At 32.1% G+C, this 21,961-nt stretch overlaps 1 protein-coding gene across 2 annotated transcripts in view; it reads left to right on the forward strand.

The window, feature by feature from the left end:
• Positions 1–21,961, forward strand: part of LOC136970744 (tyrosine-protein kinase receptor-like) — an 89,011-nt gene that overhangs the window by 63,365 nt on the left and 3,685 nt on the right. For both annotated transcript variants that reach the window (XM_067265196.1, XM_067265195.1), the window contains exons 7-23: positions 751–879; positions 3,771–3,944; positions 4,010–4,140; positions 4,203–4,375; positions 5,878–5,972; positions 8,910–8,942; positions 11,524–11,562; positions 11,646–11,808; positions 16,305–16,452; positions 20,121–20,246; positions 20,387–20,546; positions 20,617–20,793; positions 20,855–21,103; positions 21,171–21,290; positions 21,362–21,554; positions 21,633–21,720; positions 21,797–21,861. In XM_067265196.1, the coding sequence (XP_067121297.1) occupies positions 751–879; positions 3,771–3,944; positions 4,010–4,140; positions 4,203–4,375; positions 5,878–5,972; positions 8,910–8,942; positions 11,524–11,562; positions 11,646–11,808; positions 16,305–16,452; positions 20,121–20,246; positions 20,387–20,546; positions 20,617–20,793; positions 20,855–21,103; positions 21,171–21,290; positions 21,362–21,554; positions 21,633–21,720; positions 21,797–21,861 (2,263 nt within the window). The remainder of the gene's footprint in view (positions 1–750; positions 880–3,770; positions 3,945–4,009; positions 4,141–4,202; positions 4,376–5,877; positions 5,973–8,909; positions 8,943–11,523; positions 11,563–11,645; positions 11,809–16,304; positions 16,453–20,120; positions 20,247–20,386; positions 20,547–20,616; positions 20,794–20,854; positions 21,104–21,170; positions 21,291–21,361; positions 21,555–21,632; positions 21,721–21,796; positions 21,862–21,961) is intronic.

Genomic DNA, 21,961 nt, shown 5'->3' on the forward strand with positions numbered 1-21,961 from the left:
TATATCCCTTGTATAAGATTCTTACAAGTTTCATGCTGCAAAGATCCAGGGTGCAGAGTCCATATGGATCCTGTATAAATGATTCGTACAAACCCTATAGACACTGTATGCAGAAGCACCGTATACACTGTTTACAACCTTCATAAAGGATGTATACAATTTTCAATGTCATATATAGAAATGGTGCTGCTGCATGTAGAATTAGAGAATGTAAAAAGTGAAATCTTGCTTTTAACCATTAAATATTCAGCATACAATTTATATTTTTTGTGTATAAAAATGATTTGAAACTTAATATATGGAACAGGGATTCATATAAAGGCTATACACTGGGTTCTTTACAGGTCCTTTGTATAAATTGCTATTGTATACATACAGATCATACATAGTTCCCAGCTTCAAAATTCCACATTGCACTGGTATACATAATTTATGCAGTGTTACGTATTGAGACCCACCAGAAGATCCCTAGCATTATTTACACAGAAGTACCAGAAAGTCCATGATGTATACATAGAGGCTATAAGCTGGATCCAACGTACAAAACCCATATTTATGTAAATTTAATTATAAAAAAATTTACCGTAAAGAGGAGCAAATCTACCTCTTACAAAACTGCAGAATAAACGCTTGGAAATGATGCATTTTAAAATAGTTTCTCGGGAAAATTTAAACATTATCTTAAGTTGCATTTACCGGAAGTAGTATAAGCTTCTTATTTTTCTAAGCAGAAAAACTGTATTTTAACAGAGCAGTTGGAGGTTGCAGAGTGCAATTCCCACTACTACTTATGTCCTGAAGACGTCTGCATCTACCGTCACCAAGTATGTGACATATCCAAAGACTGTCTCAACGGAGAAGACGAACAAGAAGACTGCAGTAAGTAAAATCTTATTTTTAAATATAAAAAAGGAGACTTTATTTTTATCTTCAAACTTTAAACTTTTATCGAAATTCCTTACTTCTTTTTTTTCCTTCTCTTGAGTAAATGTTTAACGAATCAAACTGCGCGTTATACGCGGTTAACTGGCAAAATCGTTGTTTGTTTTCAATTGTGACGCCTTCTGACGCTCGTATGACGTAATTTATCACTTAAAATGACGGGTTTTGTCGGTAAAACTTGGAAATTTATAATCAACTTTGCGAGAGATTGATGAATGTAACACTAAATCCTGTTAGCATGCATACGATATTAGTTAAACTACTGAACTTCTAAGTAATTGTGTTCGCTTCAGCTTAATTTTATTCTATATTTTCTGTGTTGCGGATAACGGTGAGGAAATTTAGAATTAAATTTAAGAGATTTTTCGTCCGTCTGGATGTCTGGACTGTAGATTTTTGTCTGTTTTAAACGAACGTTTTACGAACTCGATCGTGTAGAGTAGCTTAATTTGTCAATTTTTGAGCGTAATTTTCTAAACTGTTAGCTAAAATGATCCATAACTTGTTCATTCTTCACGGAAAATCGAAGTGTGTTTTAATAGCTGCTTAATTGAATTTAATGGCAAAGCGACGCGTCTGTGCCGCGCCGATGCGATGCGATTTGAATTACTTGAGTATTATTTTTTTCTGTTAGTTATTTCGTTACTTTTATTAATTTTTCTATTAAATTTAACGTTTTATGCGTAACGTATTGAAGTTAAATTAATTTTATTTTTCAGAAACAGTTGTTGAAATGTTTAATGAAATTCGAGCTGCGTTACGCTTCGCGATGAAAGACACGCAAAATTGAGTTAAATAAATAAGAAAGGATAATCTAAGTTTACAAGAAACACAGAAAAATTTAAATATCTTTTTAGTAAACAACTAAGATTTACTAAAAATCTTATTGAATTTTATAAATAAGTGCAGTCGAACCTCTGAACAATGGCCACTGATAGGAACATAAAAAGATGTTCGGAGATTTGTACAAGTATATAGAATTTTAATTTATTTTTAAAAATTGGTATAAATTAACAGTATTTTTAAAGTCAACATTAAAAAATGTAACACAAAATCCCAGGAGAGTCTTCGTATTTTATTCAGAAGGTGAATTGAAAATAAAGATCTTCTATTCTCTTCTTTAATAATTCGCATCTTTTGTCTTCATTCAGGAGGTGGATCATAAATAAAGATCCTTCGTTCAACCTTCTTTATTGTTTCTTCATTTACCTCTTTTTTTTCATTCGGAGGATGAATGAAGAATGAAGATCCTTCTCCATCTCCTTCCTTTGTCTTTCAGAAGATAAATATAAAATAAAGATCTCCTCTTCGTCTTCTTCTTTTTTCTCCTTCTCTTCCTCTTCCTCTTCCTTTATTGTATCTTCATTTAGAAGATGAACGAAGAGTAAAGATCCTTCTCCACATTCTCTTCTTTCATTCAAAGGACAAATGAAAAATGACCCTTCTCCACCTTCCCTATTGTTTCTTCATATAGGGAATGAATGAAGCATCTTTATTCTTCATTCACCCCTTTGAATCGTATAGAAAAGTGTTGAGTTCTGTTTGCAGATGGTCACCACACACTTTTATAAAAATGTCACCAGATACAGCCATTTGGTCACAAATAGTGCTACAAATATACTCCCTTCCAACACCTTAGTTGTAATGGTAACAATAAACTACATTGTCAGAGACAGATATTGCTCTTCTATGTTATAACTCAAAGCATATCTGCTTTTATATTTCGATAATGGAAAAGCTTTCGTCGACATTTTGTTACAATAAACCTAAGTTATGATCGGATTTAATATTTTTCTACACCAAAATTTGGCCCTTTATTTTCTATTTTTAAGATAATAAAGTTTTCGTATATCCACCATTTCTATTATTTTCTTACTTTATATAGTATATGAAAGTGTATTGTTTCGAGGGAGATAAATCGATGACGTACTTAAATATATACTTTTTAGTGTTTCTTGAAACGGGTGGATTAGTTTTCTAGTGTGTGTTTGTCTTCGTGTGCGTGCTCTTCTATTGATATCTGTGTCTGATGTGTGCTTCCTCTGTGTGGTTCGTTTGTGTTTAAGTGTTCTAAAACTTGTGTGCTGTTTTTATGTTTACTTTGTTATGTGGCGGTTCGGCTGTTTATTGGTTTTCTAAGAGTTGTATTTTAGTTTCTATTTGTATTATTTGCGTTCATTAGCGTTCTTTCAATGCTTGAGTGTGTTAACAATGTAAACATTGTTAACACACTCAAGCATTGAAAGAACCAACAATATACAAAGGTGCATAGAAATATAAACACAAATGATATGTAAGTAAACAGAATCGCAGGTCATTGTATTTTGTATTCTTGACTTTGATTATTTATTCTCATCCATTTGTGTTCCTTTACACTCAAAACAACACGCTGAGTGTGTGGGGTGTTTGTATGCACAAACCATATTTCTAATAAAATCGTGTAAACATTACCGTATAAGTAATGTGCACAAACTACTAATATAGTGTGTAAACTAATAGCAGTAAAACTCAGACACAAATCACACTACTAACAATGTGTTTTGTGTTTCACTTCCTGTGTATATTTTGTTTCTGTTAGTATGCGTGTTTACTATATTCGTGTTTGTGTGCTTATTGTCTGCGATAGTGTTTACTGTATTTGTGCTTGTATGCTTATTGTTTTCGATTGCGTTTGCGGACATTGCTTGCGTTTATAGCTACTGTTTCTTTCAACACTTTCCTAAGTTTATGACATATATTTTTCAAATTATATTTTAATAATTAACATAAAACCACGTGTGATAAAAACACTTTTTTGCAATGTGATTAACCATCATTCAATTCTTCAGATCAGATTCCACGTTCTGCTTTCTGTGATTTTGAAACGGATACGTGTAAGTGGACAGGAAACAGCACTCACGAAAATTCAAACATGAGTAATTGGACGAGGCAAAGTGGACCTGTATCTATTCGGCAAGAGAGATTTGGACTTTATTACGATCACACTTACAAAAACGAAAGTGGTATGTAACACGAATTGTATGAGACACTTTAACCAGCATTGATAACGTTGATTAATTGCTTATAGGGCACTATATGTTTCCAAAATACAAATCCCGCTACAGCTTTGGAACTAACAATTACCTGAATAGCGATATATTTCATCCTCCACCCATATACCACCGTACTATCCAATCCTCATACTATAATACGTGCCAGGTAAGTAAATGTGTTTATTAACTCTGACGTAACACAAATACATCTCGATTCTTGTCTTATAGGTGAGGTTTTTTGTCTACATTCACCGTAGATCATCTGTAACTCTGGTACTCAATTGCGTAGTTTTGGATCCGTTATATCATAATGGGCGAGTTATACAACTATGGGATAATAAAGGGCACTTGGTAGAAAAATGGGAAAAAATAGTTTTGCCAATTCCTGCCATTAAGCACAGGTAACGTGTAAAAATTGATTTGCATATTCATAAACTAGCAAAATCATGGAAGAGTTTAAAGGGTAGAGTTGATTAGTTAACGTAGTTAATGTTCGAAGTCTTCTAGACGTATTTTTAAATTAAATTTTCAGGTCTTCTTTCATCAAATTTTACAGAGAAATATATAGATATATTTTAACAATTAAAATAATTGGCGAAAAAATAAAATAAAAAAATTAGCAAAATATCCGTTTAAATATTGAAGGTCCTCTGCGAAATATAAACAGATAACATCCTAAAAGATTTTAACCGAAGCTGAATGGAGGAAATTTACATATCTCCTCCTACTTTTAATTCTCTAACCAATCGCCGTTTACTGAAACAAGTTTTATGCTATTTTACATGCATTTAACTGAAATTATTACAAATAAATTCTATCTAATTCAACTTCTTATGCTATCAGAGAAATAATAGACTGTAGCATCGCATGATGATGATTAAGATAACGTTACGTGTCGTAACAGAACGTAATCATATTCTTGTACGGTTACTGTCATAACACTCGAGCATCAAGTTATTGTACTAACGAAAGAATAAGCTTAGGCCTGTCGCTGTAGAATTATGTGATGATGAAGTCCTTCGTTACGTAGAGTATAATCATAGCATTTTATGGTAACTGCAGGTTCCTGTATTGATGGTAACTTTCACAGCATTGATACATCAAGATGCGGTTAGTTTTGGCATCACCAAATTAAAAAATAAATTGTTCACAAATATTCACACCTATCAACAAGATCGTAACACTTATAAACGTAACAGTTGGATGAGGTGAGTTACCATTATCGAATCAACTTGAGGGTAGAAAATGGAATATTGATTAAACAATTCATTCGAAAATACACGTCCGCAATGTACAGAAATTGAATTTAAAATCATTGATTTGTTTCCAGAACCCTTCGTAACAAGTAACAATTTCATCATTAGTACCCGGCTACTTACCTACACCCCATTATACGATCGAACATCCCCCGCTTTAATACCTCCGCTAGCGATTATTATGTAGAAACGCCATTAAATATAGCGTAACGGCATAGTTCTATCATAACTAGAACATTAGGTGATCGTACGTGTCTACTTCCGTAACATTTCTGTCAATTAGGCTGTAGCCACGTAACGAGATTTTGCTTCTAAATTGGCAAAAGTCCAACTGCAATCGATCGCCTTGCTGCAGTATACATAGAGTAGATAGCGCTTTATTCACATACCACCCCCTAAACTAAGCTTGTAAACATGTTTAAACATGATTTTGTCTGTATAGATAAGTTTCAAAAGTTACTTTTTTATCAAGAATTTACAATAAAGTCACTGAACAATTAAGAAATCGTAACTCACCCTTTAACGTGTCACGTAAAGGATAAACTTCTAAAAGTTTAAAGTTAAAGTTCGAGTGGGTGTACATTAAATTTCATCCCCCTTTTTGAATAATTATTAATTAATATTTTTTATTATTGTGACGTTTACAGTTATTACTTACAATTTGTCGTCACTCGAAGCTTCAACAGTAATCCAATTGTAGCAATCGACGATGTTACTTTAAGTCCTGAATGTTTTGGCATAGGTAAGTACAAATTATGGGTAATTTAATTGTTAAGTATACACTTTATATAATATTTTTCGTCGTAACGGTTACGCAATAATGTTTTCCGCGACACGTAAATAGCTTTTAAAAAATCAATTGAATTTGTTTAATTGTTGCGTAACAATTGAAAATAGAACTGTAAACATGTTTTTCCTTAATTAAAAATTTAACGTTATACAACAATTACTTTCGTGTGAAAAAACAATTGTTCTATTATTCAAAAACTGCTTTGTTGCATTGTAAATTTCAATTATTGCGTAATAATAAAATTTAAACAATATAAAACGAATTCAATTCGTTCGTGTAACAATACAATTATTGCGTGGCTTTGTTACGTAATAATGAATTTTTAAATTGTGATAATCTTTTGCTTGAGATTTATAATTACTGCTCAATTATTAATTCTTATAAATCTATTGTTACGCAATTGTTCGTGCGACGTGGCATTAGACAAAAAAAAATTATTTAAAGTGCTTGATAAAATTGTTTCAACTGACGTAATAAATAAAATAAATCGCTTGTGATACTCATTTCATTGTTACGTAACAATTTACGGTTATAAACTTTAAATAACAAGCATTTTAAGTGAATTTTAGTAATTAAGTCACAAAAATCGATTCCTTTCGTGATTCAAAATTATTGTTGCGTGTGAACTGCTACGCAACAATGCATTTATTACAATAATAAAATAATAATAATAAAATCTACTGTGACGTCAGTAACGTAGGATAAAATTTTTAAAAATATTACAATGATGATAAAACCTATTGTGACGTAAATAGGATATTTTGTGAAATAAACACTCGTAATTTAAGCAGCTGTACAAAACGAAATCTTACGTAACAATCGCTTTCTATAACAATAATTAAATCCAACTTAACGAAGAACACAAGCGGTTAAATTTTTATAATTCGCTTAATTAATTTTTATGGTTACAAACTTATAATTACGTATCATTGATTTCATTACACAACAGTCAAAATATATTAACAAGATTTTCGTTGTTACTTGTTTAAAACAATTAATCGTTAATTAATTAAAGCACAATAAAATAAATCTGTACCAGTATATATGAAGTAGAATGTTTTGTCTGTCTGTTCTCGATACACTTCTAAATCCTTTAGCCGAACCTCATCCAAATTTTCATGCTTCTTCTCTAGGATTCTGAGGAAAATATGCGTTATCATAACACCTGGACTTCCCTGATTTTCCTCCATTAATTCATAAACCCTTTAACTAATCTGTATTAAATGTTTAATGCATACTCTCTACGACCCTGTGCCTAATATAGACTAGTATAAAACATGGGCACTCCCACTCCTCCCCTGATTTCATCTTCTACTAGACCCGCGGTTCCCAAAGTGTACGCCGCGGCTTCCTGGTGCAAATCATTAACTCAGTAATAAAGGTGGCACATAGAATCGAAATATGTAAAAAGCTTCATTCCATCGCGGAAGAACTCATTCTACTGGCTGCTGTACATATAGTAGACATTATGATCGAGGAAGCAGCTTTCAAAAGTGCCTTGGCCCAATAACACAATCAGTTGCAAAATACAGCACATAGCGAAGGATCTGCAATGTTCAGTTAATTGAAAAAATAAAAAGAAAGGAATTTGGGTTGCAGCTGGATAAGGACACAGATGATAATGATGCTTACTTGATTTGTAGATAATAATAACATTGTAGAAGACCTTCTCTTTTGTAAAATGTCTGGCTGTTATGGAAAATTGCAAGCACTTGCAATTTTCCATAACAGCCAGCAAAGCCCCTGATGCATTGTGGACCCATTGCGTTATTCCCAGGGAAGTACTCGCATTAAAATATCCGAGTCCTACATTGAATCAGGCTTGCAACGTAGTAAACTTTATAAATATTCAGCCATTAAACTCAAGCTTTTTCAAAAAACTATATGAGGATACGGAATCAGAGCACATGTCTTTTTTGCACTACAGCACTTCGCGATGGCTCTCTCGTGATAATGTTTTGTCTCGTACGTTTGAACTGCAACAGGAAATTTATTCTTTTCTTAAAGAGGAAGACCACAAGCATGCCAAAAATTTTGTGAATAAAGATTTTCAAAATGATAACATCGATAAATTTGCATAGATTCAAAATCCGTATAATGCCAGTGCTCCATCTGAATTTACTACTGCAGAAGAAGTTGCCTTGCGACAATACGTTGAAAACAAAATTTAGCAGCTTGGAATTAACTGAATATCAGAAAAAGATGAGTATCCTTTTCTGAGTGTTAAAGATCAGAAAATCTTAATTTTATTTGTGACTTCTTATTCGTGCAAAGCTGAAGTTTGTCGCTTCATAAAAACTAAGCATTGCACGAAAATCAATGTGTAGAAGGAAACGAGTGTGGCCGTGTCCAATTTGATTCCAAGATTTGAGAAAATGTGCAGTGATCAACAGGCTCATCCATCCCACTAATTATAACAAATTGAATTTGTTCAATTACATTTTTTTCTTATCTTAAATACGCGTTTTATTTATTTTTTCCTTAACGTCCTAACTCTTTAATTTAAAAAAAATATTGGCTATTTTTCAATTTCATAAATATGTACGTGTTAGAATTTGACGTAGGGCGCCTTGGGAAAATCCGAATTTAGCAAGGGCGCCGAGAATCGAAATAGTTTGGGAACCACTGCCCTAGACACTTCATGCTAAACACACAACTGTTTCCGTTATTACTTTTTCACTGGGCATATTCGCTAGTATTTTATAATAATAATATTGTATAGACAGACAGACAGGCAGCCGCACCATCTGTTTTTCTCATAATTACAACATGATTTTTTCTCGTGTGTTTTAATGCAGTTACAGGAAGGATAAATTTAAAAATTGTATAAATATTTAATAATAATATCATAATTATTTTATTTTTTTATATTATTATCATTATTATCAGGAATACCGAATGGCGTAATCGATGAAATTAATGGTAAGTAAAATTGAATTATATTTATTTTATTAAAAAAAATAATAAAACAATTTTCTGAAATTCGTGTTTTTTTTTTTAAATTTAATTTTTAAAATATTTTTTGAAAATAAAGTAAATGTTTATAAATTTTATAACAAAAACAATTGATAAATAATTCCAATATATTTTTTTTCGTTTATTTTTTATATTGAATATTTTTTAATTGTGTTTTTTAGTGTTTTCAATTTTGAAATTGAATTGATTTTAGTCACGTGATTTATTTTTGTGGGAAGAATTATCCTGTTTGTAAGGGAAAATTACTTTGTTTTGTCAGCTAAACAGTCTTCTTAGGGTAAATCACACTTTTTATGTGGTAAATAATTAGCTTTTTTAATAAAGGATTCGTTCTATTTGAAGAGGAAATCATACTTTTAGAGTAGGAAATAATTGTTCTTTGTAGGAGATGAGTCCTATTTGAAGAGGAAATCATACTTTTAGGGTAGGAAATAATTGTCCTTTGTAGGGGATGAGTCCTATTTGAAAAGGAAATTATACTTTTTAAGTGAAGAATAATTGTTTTTTGGTGTGAGGAGCATTCTTCTTTATCTAGAAACATCATTCTTTCGGGTGAATCATTCTCTTTATGGTTAGATTAAAATTGCATGTTACAGTTGATGATTTAATTACACAAAGTTGGTTTATATACATATAATTTGACACACTTAGAGAGATTGTTGGGTGGAGTTTTCAAATTTAATCACCGAGTGGAAATTCTTCTTGATTTTGTGTTTTCTAACGGATTTTTTGAAAAGGAGTAATAAGATTTTTAAGATAAAATACAGACAAATTACCGTTAAAATCTACTAACTTTATGTCGAATACATTTACGTGACGTAATGTCCTGACGTAATGCATACTTTCCCGATCAGAGGATTTCGCAAATAAAAAGTTCAGTTCCAAAATTTCCCACTAGGATCAAATTTAGCACTGTGATGCATCTTTTCTGTATTTTTTGGTTTTATTTCGTATGTGCAAATTGTAGCGAAATTAGTGCCAAGTTTTCCCCTATCGGAAAATTTTGCAACTAAACTTTTTATTCGCGAAATAGAAATCATGAGGCGAAGAAAGTGTGCGCACGAAATTTGGCCTGGGAGTTCTTTATATACAGCTATAAACAACTGTTTAATTATGATAATCATACTGAATAACAGAGGAGGAAGGGGTGGAAGTAGATGCTCTAACTTCACAATTTTCTTATCGACTGGGATGTGATTTTTTTCTGTTGTAGTAACCAGGAAGTTGCAGCAGTTACTGCGCTTTTTTGTTATTTTCTGTGGTGCAGGAAGGAGGAGGGAAAAAAACAGAAATAAAAAGACTCTCCTTAACGATCTGGCTCAAGTACCCCTAGGCAATTCCATCCCAGCGATGCCACTTCCATCCAAGAAATTAGACTTATTGTGGATTGTGAAGTGTTCTGGCCATTTTTGCTCCATTTCTTGGCCCTGATTTCACGAAATTGATACATAAAATATGAAACATTCCCCTCTGATACAGTATTTTTTCGTCTTTCCACTTATCGCTGGTCGTTGGAATTCAACTGTAAATATTTTTTAAAATAAAAAGCATTTCTATTGTTGTATAAGCGTGATATAAAATATCTTAAAATAGATTTTTTTCTTTTAATTGTAGAATTTAAAAAATAAAAGTTAAAAGTTTACGTGAAAAAATTTTAGAGGCACCCTCATTTGATGATCAAAATAAAAATCGTAAATAAATTAACAAATTTTTCGAAAAACAGTGTAAATATCACTTTCTGTTCAATTAAGTGACTTAACAATGAATAAAGGTCGTTCTCGTTCTGTTCAGTGACGTAATAAAGAAAAATTATCTTTCTATTCCGTTCAGTGACGTAATAATGAATAGATTTTGTATCTAATCTGTTCGGTGACGTAATAATGAATAAACTTTATTTCAATTGTTGTATTCTGTGACGTAATTATGAAGGACATATTTTTCTATTGATTAAATGACGTAATAACGCACAAATTTTGTCCAGTTCAGTGACGTAATAAATAAAAATTCTCGTTCTGCTCTGTTCAATGACGTAATAATCGATAAATTTTATCGTTGCGCCATTTAACAGTTTGACTGTTATGAAATATTTTTTTAATATAATTATTTAAACGATTATTCTTTTTGAATTTTATATTATTCAGGAATGAAATTATAAACTTTATTACTTTAAATAACTTTAAATAAGTTGTATTTTAATGTTGATTACACACTTTAAATCCCACATTCATGGAAGTGTGTAGTTTATTTTACTTTGAAATTAATAAAAGTTGTTATAGTGTCTTCATTTCTTGTTTATTTATCATTTTAAAGTAAAATAATGTTTAAACGGAGATATAAACAATAATACAGTGTCATTTTAAACTGGGAAAAATTATAAACAGTTATATACCGTTATGGACAGACAATACACGCTTTTAAAGTTACGTAAATAAAATTTTTATTGGATGTCATCTGACAGTCAAAATTTAATAAATAAATAAATGTTCATAATTCAAGTGTGTTCGAGTGTATACACGTTTTTTTGCAGAATCTGTTAAGACTTCCACTGCTAAACCCGAGCATAAAGGTATGTTCGATTTCGTAAAATTCATTAAGATTTTAATTGTATATCGATTACGCAAAGATAATTTTTGTATGTATAAATTTCAGGTTACCATTTTACAACCTGTGGTAAGAATGGAACCACAGGGCCTACTAAACAAATGTGTTACGAGCATTACAAAGGTACAAACACCGAAGTAGGCTTGAGAGCTGATAGGTTACCAATGGCTGGGATACAAGAGTGGATTGTACCACACACAGGCGTATACACGTAAGTGTGATTGTTTATTGATATATCATTATCTATGCCTGTGACGTGTATTTTAAATGTATCTTGTGTATATATATTCCGCAATTCATTTGATGGCACTGCTATCCATTTACAGTCTGTAAATTGTCATTATCTACTGTACTTCTGTTTGTTCCGTTGTAATCGATTACGTCACAGTTTTATCAATTCCGTTGTTGCCTAAAGGTCTGGGGACCCGGGATGGAATTCAATTGAGGAATTTTTCATAAATCTAGGCCCTCACCACCCTGTTAATCTCATTGTGGGCCTAGCCGAATGGATATGGGATAAAAGGCCCTATTAGTGTCCACAGGGCAAAGTTTAAAAAAAAGCCATAAAAAACCTATCGAGTGAGGCAATTTACCTCATTGAAGCATTCCTCATCCCTCATATATATTGGCCTTCCTATTCTATACAAAACTCATCAAAATTGAAGACGGTAACAAGAGAGGAACTCCAATCTGTATCGAGCCTTTGCTGATGCTCATATTACACCCTCAATCAACTAACCTAATGAAAGTTGCTATCGTTTTGACATGTCTTTATTCTTTTATTGCATCCTAACTTATAACAAAGACTTGTAACGTCATAGATATGACGTCACGTTTTTATCAGCGCCATTATGCTAGTGATTGTTTTCTATGCTGCTTGAAAAAAATCGATTTATGCCGATTACCTCGCGTTATATTGGAATTTTTCAATAAAATTTTAGTGTTTGGTAACCAGAACACCTGAACACTCGGTTCGCGTTTCACCAACGGGCTGGGCACGTGTTTTCCAGGTTTTTTTTCACTTGTGTCACACTTAATAGAAGCAAATTTCCCTTTAAGTCATCCCTGGAGACACCCCGTTGGCAGATTGTCCATGTGTTGTGTTGCCTTATTTCATCACTCCACTCCTATTTTCCCCGTCTTCTTGGCCTTTTTCTTTGTATTTTTATCTGTGTACTATTTATTAGTGTAAAGCACTTTCACAATTACTTTATTGTTGCAAAAATCTATTTTTATTGAAGCTTCTGTAAATAACAATTATAATATATTATGCACAAAATATTCGCTTATTTAATTGTGAATTATTGATCTCAGTGAGTAAACATTGACACTGAATTAGCTATAATTATTTTTAATAAATAAGAAATTATTTTAAATTTGTGTACATAATTTTATGTATACAATTACAATTAATTTTCTGGATGTTTAATGTAACTGGAAGCATATCACAGACATGTGACAAAGTCTTTGTACTTCTTGCAACTGAAGTCAAAGTACTCCAATACTTACTCATGCTAATTAAAAGACTATTTTCGTCCCTCATGTGGTCTGAATTTCATTCATCATATTCATGTTGTTCAGAATCCTATCTCTCACTCATGCTGATGAAGGCTGTTCTCACTCATGCTACTATGATGAACATTCTCGTTCCTCTCATATTGGACAGGGCCTTTCTCATCCCTCACACATGCTGATCAGATTACAGTTTCCATCCCCCATTCATGCTGATCATCGTTCTCACTCCTCTGTCATGCTGGTTAGAGCATCGTTCTCATCATCGTTTGTCATCCTAATCGCGTGTCAGTCCTTCCCGTAATAAATGTAAATGTGACGTTTCAGCACGCACCTTGTTTTATTAATCAGTCGAAAATCAAAAGATATATTTATCTTGTAACAGCAGCAAAGAAACAGAAGCATCAGCAACGTCAACAGATAAACAGCAGCGTGCTTGTTTTTTACAGTATATGATATGTATTGATCTAGTGCTTTTATAAACATCTGTCGACTGAATTTATACAGTTTATTTTTCCTTCTACTACGTTTTAATTCCTTTAAACTGTTTCGTCCTGCACGTCGTAAACATCAAACTACACCCGAGGAAATATTTTGTTTACGCAACCGACTCTGAATTAGGAAGTTACAATTATGCATCTCAATTGATTTCATTAAATGCAGCTGCGTGTTATACACTGTGACTAAGTGAAAGTTATAAAAGTGTAAAGCTGAAAGAACGTTTATGATGAATTTTTGGTGTCATTCTTTAATACTTTTTCGCCAAAACTGCCGTAGTTTAATCATTTATGTTATTTAACCTCTGTAAATGCCAATTAACAGAGGTTAATGCTCTGTCTTTAATGCCAATTATACCTTAATTCAGTGTATATTTTACTGATCTGTACAGCTTATTTCCAAAACCAACTGTTCCAAACCGATTTTAACAGCTCTAAAAGTAACACGATCAACTGAATTTGGCCATCCCGCATAATAAATGTCTTCTTCGTCGTGACGCATATACATATGTGTATATTCTTTAGCTTTTATTCTGTAGGGTGGCCCAGTTTCAAACACTTAAACCGTATTAGTTCTTTCAAAAAATGTAGCTGGTTAACTGGACTTTTGGACTAACCTGTATTTTTAAAAGCGTAGCTCTTACGTATCAGTAATTCGATCTGTACATTCAGTGTATTTAATATTATCTCCTCTTTGTGTTTAATGAAGACAATAGGTATTATTTAAACATTTATCTCTAAAATAATACAGGAGAGTTCAGATTTATCTTTGATAGAGAATAGCGAAATCAATATCAGATGTTATCATTGAATTAATGATACTGTCTTTAACTGACAATGCTATTGTACTGTACATGTATATATACAATATTGATGTATATATATCTTTTGATAGAGATATAATAAATACAAAATGCAATATTTGTTCAGTGGCATGACTGAAGAAGAAGAATCGAAGTAAATTGTGTATGTTCTGAGGAGATTTATATCTAGAAACGTTCAGGAATTGTCTGATATATCAGATAAGGGAATATATTAGATTTTTATATATCCGCTACAAAGCATTTCCCGAGATCTTTGACCTCAAGGTGACCTCAACTTGACCTCGAGTTAAACAAAAAACATTTTTGTTTATCCAACATCGGGTCGACTTGGTCAATTCGAGTGACATCACGTGCATCGATAGCCGTATTTTTAGAGGCAGCTAAAGGAGCAGGGGGAGGAGAAATGTGGAAAACGAGCACGGGAGTGTGGCTCGTGCCTCTGGAATTAATATTAGAGAATTATCTATTTATTTTTAATCGGAATTTTATAAGATTTTAAGGAGATTTCAATGAAGATGAATGTGATGGGCAATGAATTTATTTTATTCATTTATTTTCTGAAATGGAAGAAGGGTGATGATTTTGCTTTTTAAGTGGGATTGATGAGCCTAAAATATATCAATTTTGATAAAGATGTTGAACGAATGGAGAAAATGATGTTGATGTGATGAAGATCAAGAATAAAAATGGATCGAAGTCGCAATGATGTCGATGGAGTAAGGAGGAATATTGATTAAAAGTTGGCTGAATAAAAAAGTCAGTGGTGTTTATGATCAATGATGATGAAGAATCGAAAGCAATGATGATGATGATAATAATGTAGTTAAACATAAACAACAATAATGTAATGAATATGTAACGATGAAGATGATGAGCAACAAAATGAATAAAATTATGTTTCACATTGAGGATTGGAAGAGGATAATAAGGAACACGATAAGGTGCTTAACATAAATATTGCGCCATCTATTGAGTATAATCGTTTACAATTATTTTATCCTGTTATTTCTTATTAAGTTTAAGAATTATATTAAGAACATTAAATAATTCTATTAAAACGGATAAACTATTTTTTATTATCTTTTAATATATAATACAGAAATCAAGATAATAAAAATTCCAAAAAATTACTGACAAATGATCCTCATGTGAAAATGTGATGATGATATAAATTTTAATACAATTTTTACAAACTTTTTTGGTTTTATTAATTGAAAAGTATAAAAAAATATAATTATTTTCTAACATAACATCTCAGAAAACTGAAATGAATATGTAATTCTTGTAGGTTTTTGCATTAATATTTTTTAATATGTCTCCTCTTTCAAATTGCATTTTCAATTCCTTTAATGTATTTTATATTAAAAAGTTGTGTATTATAATATAATAAAATAATTTCACTTATAAAGTTTATCTAGAAAAATAAATTTTCAATAAAAAAAAGAGGCTCTTCTTCCAATTACTTATCTTTCTTCTTCTTATCTTCATCTAAGAGGGAAAAAATGAGAAGAGGAGGAAGAAAAGCTTTAAAAAAATTAAATATTTAATAGTTTTTATCATTAAGAAAAAGGAAATAATCTCAATATCTGTAGCGATTTTAGCGGAAATTCATGTTCGTAATTATTTCACTCGGATGCAGTTGCTATGGTAACGGAGGAAAAAGAGGAGAGGACGACATCAAAGTCCAGATTAATAATAAAATATTTTCGACTTGAAATTCGAGAATTTTTAAGCATTTTTTTTCTATTAAATTCTAAAAGAAATTATTTAATAAAAAGACTTTTTTATGATTAATACATTTATGATGTTTTCTAGTGTTCATGAATTTTTTACTCTGCAATAAAATCACGTGAGTCTATATTTTTATTTATTAGGGTGACAGCTAAAGGAGCAGGTGGAGGGAGGGGTCTAAAGAACAAGTACAGGAGCCGTGGTAGCCTGACACGTGCCACTTTTCACTGGAGTAAAGGAGAAGTTATTTACATACTAGTTGGACAGCAAGGAGTAGGACCCTGCATGTCGGTAAGATAAAATTCTTCTCCTGAATATATAATACTATTCTTTATCAAAAAATGAAAATATAATTGTGGTTAGTTAGCTGAATCCACCACAAATAGCCGGAATAACCGGTTTTGCAAACTTTTTGTAAAATTAATTCGATTTTGATATAGTTTTATTCATAAAATATTTAAATTTGTTAAATAAAACGTCGAATTACTTAAATACGTGTAACAAATTTTATAAATTTTAATGTTATTCAAAAATATATGAAAACACCCTTAAAGCTTGCGCTTTGCGGTAATCGGATATAAATACAAATTCGCGGAATAATTACTTTTTGTCGGTTTCGTGTAATAAAAAATAAAGCGCCATCTCTGGTTCGAAAATTGAACTAATGGCTTCAAAATTAAGTATTAGTTTAAAAAATGAAGTAAATTTATATTTTAATGTATTTCGTGTGTGGAATTCAATTTTAAAACATAAGAAAATAGAGTTATTTAAACTGTGTAGATAAAATATACCAATAATTAATTATAAATTTGATGAAATGTTTTTAAAAATTTCTTTTATTGTACTGTACTTTATCTATTTTTAAATTATTGAAAAAATAAATGAAGTATACAACATTTTTGTTTCATTTAGAGGGAAAATGCTGTAACCCGATTAAAATATAGTCAAACTTCGATTTAGCGCCATTGTTAGCTCTTCTCCGAAATTGGCAGTAAATAGTGTGTGACAGCAAACTGAAATGCCTCAAACAATAGTAATTTATTAATAAGGTCTACACACAAGTTTGGATATGAGATCTTGAAAGTCACCTGATTTGATAATAAATATGAACATTTTTATTATTTATGGAAAAAATCCTTCAGAAATATTTATTGGTGGATTAAGAGAGAAGCACTATTTAAGAGATTGCTATGTTGAGGATTGACTTGATATATGTGTAAAAATATTGAAGTCTGCCTTCTTTGACCACATCGAATTGAGTACTGTGCTGCATAAAACCATTGATCACTTGTCGTGGGTTCGCCCACTAACAAGCTGTCCACGTGGAGTTTTTCGAGTTTTCTTCGAGTCTCTAACACCCAAATAGGACCCAGTTTCTCCTAGAAAGTATTTCCTTCTTGGCAGATCGCCTAACTCTTGCGTTGCTTTATCCGATCAATCCAATCTAATCAAAGCTCAATTCTTTGAGAATTCACTAAATCTAGTATATTTGTATTATTTTAGAAATGCAAAGGCAATCTCTTCTAATATACAGTTTGTTAAGTTATGGCAACGCAACACTTGGGCGATCTGGCTACGGGGGAGGCCTTCCGAGAGGTCTTTTAAGGGAAACTGGCCCATACTTAGGCGTTATAGACATGGAGAAAACCCTGAAAACTCCACGTGGCCAGCCCGTCTGAGAGCGGTGGAACCCACGACCGAACTCCCAGTGTTCAGGGTATGAAGATCACTTTGCCACTGGTGAGCTCGTAATGGACAGTACATAGCAGACTTTTTTCATGAGGGAGCAAACTGCGCTTCTCATCATTTAAAAGATTTCCATATAATTAAGTTATATTAATTTAAAAATTAGATTATAAAATCGATTATTTTGACATTAAAGCAGCCATTTTGTCAGATGATGAAAGCTCTCAACTAATTGCATCAAATTACTAAAGAGCTTTCCTCATCTCTATTTTTCTTACAGTGACTGTAAAGTAAATTTTGATAACGTTATAATTGTTAATTATAGCAATTAAAAACACGGTAAAATCGATAAAATTTCCGTAATATTTCAGTTAGAAAAGTATAAAAATCACTACAAATATATACTGTAACTTGTAATGTCCGTTGAAATCATTTTTATGGGGAGGTTTATGTTATTTGAAAAATTGTTTTCAGACTGATTTATTGTTATTTGCAACGTTTTATACTTTTACGACTGACTGCTATATTCTGAGTTTAATGAAAGAAGTAATCGAGTTGGCAATAAAAACCGTCTTATGGCACTAGACGACAAAGAAGCTGTTATATGGCAACTTGTTCATATCATAGCTTTTACTATAAAGGAAAATCAAGCACATATTACATTAACCGAGCTCTCAACATAAAATAAACCGTATTTAATTAAAACGAATTTATATTGAATAATTGGAGAAGCTGTTACACCCATAAGAAACTAAATTGTGTTGTTACTGACCGTAATATTGATTTCTGCATAAAGATAATTTACAGAAGAAGCGTTTTAATATATAAATTTTGAACTTAAATGAAAAAATAAAATTTAAAGAGTACTTTAAATATTTTCAGTGTTAAACTTTATCAGTATTATTATGTTTAATTAGATATACTTGAATTACAATCGATACATTAAGTGTGCTTCAAGTGCACTGACTTTTTTTAATAAGATTTTCATATTCTTAACTTTTTAAATTCTTAATTTTTATGACTGTATGCATTTATATTTTCGAAGTTTTTTATTTAATGTTTGCATAATTCATTTGCTTATAAATAATGTTCGAATATATAATGGTTTCTTGTTTGGATTTTTGAAATTGCGCATAAATATTGAAATGCAATCAGTTTCCATTTAAATTTTTAATAGTTGCATTTTAAAGGCTTTGTTAAAAATTCAAAAATCGATCTACAGATTTTATATAATGAAAATCTTCGTCTTTAGTTTTTCTTATGTCCTGCATGATGAAATCGTTTTATTATCAGACGTTTTTACTTCATTCTGTCGCTCATTTCCTCCACATTCAATCTTTTAAATCGTCCTCTGCGTAAGCTTTTTTTCTCCTCGGGTACCTCTACTCTTTTCAACTTCTGCGAGCATCACTTAGTGTATAAAACCACTGAACACGGGTAATTGTCGTGGGTCGTTCTCACCAATAGGCTGGCCGCGGGTAGTATTTCGGTTTTCTTCACGTGTCTAACACACTTAAATAAAGGCTAGAAAAGTTCTCCCGGGAGGCACTACCCTTTGTCAGATGACCCACGTCTTGCTTTGCCTTATCCCATCAATCTAATTCAATCCTCTTATTATCTACGAAGTTGTTGTTCTTCCTTATAGGCCTAATATGGTTGTACCACTGTAACTTCTAGATCTTTTTTTTAACACTTATGCCATTTCCTATTATCCTTCAATTATGGATCGTGCCCATTCTCTTCATGCCTAGCTTTTATCGAAATATTTTCATTTCTGTCGTATCTATTCTCTTCTGTAAGAGCCTAGTATATTATCACTTGTCTGATTATACTCGCTTTTTCAGTCTAATGTTAATCCTTAGATTACACAAGAAACTTCCCTTCAATTTCTTCATCCTGTGGTGAAAATAGAAGGAAATTCAGTACCAAAATTCGTTTGGATTTAGTGATATTGCACTATAAATCTACAGTGAATATTTTGTAAAAATGAATATAAAATTGTAATTTATTTTGTATATAATATTTGATATATTGTATACTTAATACACAATCTCTTGTAAAGATTTTCAATATTCAGTAAATCATCCTTATATGAATTTATCAAAAACTCTTTACTGTTGAGTTTCCAATAAGAAAAAGTACCTCCAACTTTTCTTATTATCCACGCTGAGGATCGATAAAGCTGTAGAGAATTTTATTCCACTAAGAAAATGAATTCGATAAAAATCTCGGTATGTCTTTTCCCAATTTGATGTTTCCAAACTTTCTTTCAGACAGATAACGTCTGTCCAAGAATAAGGAAAAAAAGGGCAGGTTTGGATGGACTAAAGCAAGCAATGAAAAGGTTATCCAACGTCGATATCGGAGGAGGAGGTGGAGGAGGCACTTTCATTTTTAAGGTAAGAAGTTTTATCTCCTACCATAAAGTGATGGCTTGCAGCAACACTAGTGTTTATTACGTGTGACTGGAGTAATATTCTTTATGTGGATTAACTCAATCCACTCATGAGTGAGTAATTACATTTGTCTGTATGTATAGAAAAACCCTAAAAATAATAATCCAATGCCTCTTCTGATTGCCGGAGGAGGTGGTGGATCATCTAGTGACATGAGACCAAACGGTGGTGTCGATCCCAACGGGCGTGGATACAACTCTTCTTTGCTAGCTGGAAATGGAATGTCGTCACCCAAAGGAGCTGGTAGGATTGGTTAAACTTTTAAAAATTTATAGTTAAGATTAATTTAGATCATTATTTAATTAATGTGCAGGGGGAGGTGGAGGATGGAATGATACTAATTCTGAGACGTCAGCTGGTCAGTCATTGTTTCAAGGTGGATATGGAGGGAATATTTGTAGCATGTTACACTCTATCAGCGAATCTTACGGTGGATTTGGTGGTGGAGGTGGTCCTTGTGCTTCCGGTGGTGGAGGTGGAGGATATAGAGGTAAAACCCTACACTTAAATATTTATAAGGTATAAGATCATTCATAAACGTATTGTTGCAGGAGGAGATGCTCCAACTTCCGATAATCCTTATACAAATGGACAGGGTGGTACTTCTTTTTTCATGGATAGTGCACTGTTTCCTTATGTTGAACCAGGAGTCAACGAAGGAGATGGCTCCGTGGATATACTTTCGGCGGAACCGGGTTGTGGTTGTCAATATTTATGTATTATTCTCGAGTCGGACAATTCGACACATTGCATCTGTCCAGAAGGTCAAAGCCTAGAGAAAAATGGAAAGAGTTGTAAAGGTAAATGAGTATAACTCTTTTAAAATAAACTATGATAATCTTAATGTCTTCTATAAATATATTACAGCATTCGTTCCCACCACAAATCTCAGAGATAGCCATTATATATCCGTTCAACATGTCATCATGATAGTCTTTTCAATGGTCGTCGCAGTGGTACTCATTGCATCTTCAGTATATATGGGTGGTATGATTATTCCATCATTATATACATGAATAAACGTAAAAATATAAAATAAATTCCAATTTTCTTTGCAGTCACGCGCTATAAGAAAAAACAATCACGCGATATGAGCCACGAACCTCTCAATAATGCTGAAGTCCAGCTTAATCGTCTAAGACAAGTCGGAGGAATGGTAACCGAATATAATCCAAATTACGAATTCGGTGGTAGCACTTGCACCATTCAAGACTTGCCACATGTGCCAAGAGAAAATTTAACTCTTGTCAAGTAAGAATTTGGATAAATAATGTTTATTTTCATTACTTCTTACTTCTAGAATCAAAATTGTTTGGTTTTTGATTGTAGGGTTTTGGGCCAAGGTGCTTTTGGTGAAGTTTATCGAGGGTATTTAACAGATAGATCGAGCGGAACTGAAACACCTGTAGCAGTCAAGGTGAAGTAACAAAATTAAATCCTTACAGGAAAATTTATAGTGGTTTCCCACATAAAAATATAATTATACATTTCAGACTTTGCCCGAGTTGTCTTCTAGTCAGGCAGAAATGGATTTCTTGATGGAAGCATTAATACTAAGGTAAGCTCATTTAGAAATCACGTGGCTTCTTGGTATTCAGCTGATCTTTCAACTGAAATATCTGTATTTATAGTCTTAATTTTGTTATTCTAACCATATC

The sequence above is a fragment of the Centruroides vittatus genome, unplaced genomic scaffold (genome assembly GCF_030686945.1).
Source record: "Centruroides vittatus isolate TY-2023 unplaced genomic scaffold, ASM3068694v2 contig_2156, whole genome shotgun sequence".
NCBI classification, from domain to species: Eukaryota; Metazoa; Arthropoda; class Arachnida; order Scorpiones; family Buthidae; genus Centruroides; species Centruroides vittatus.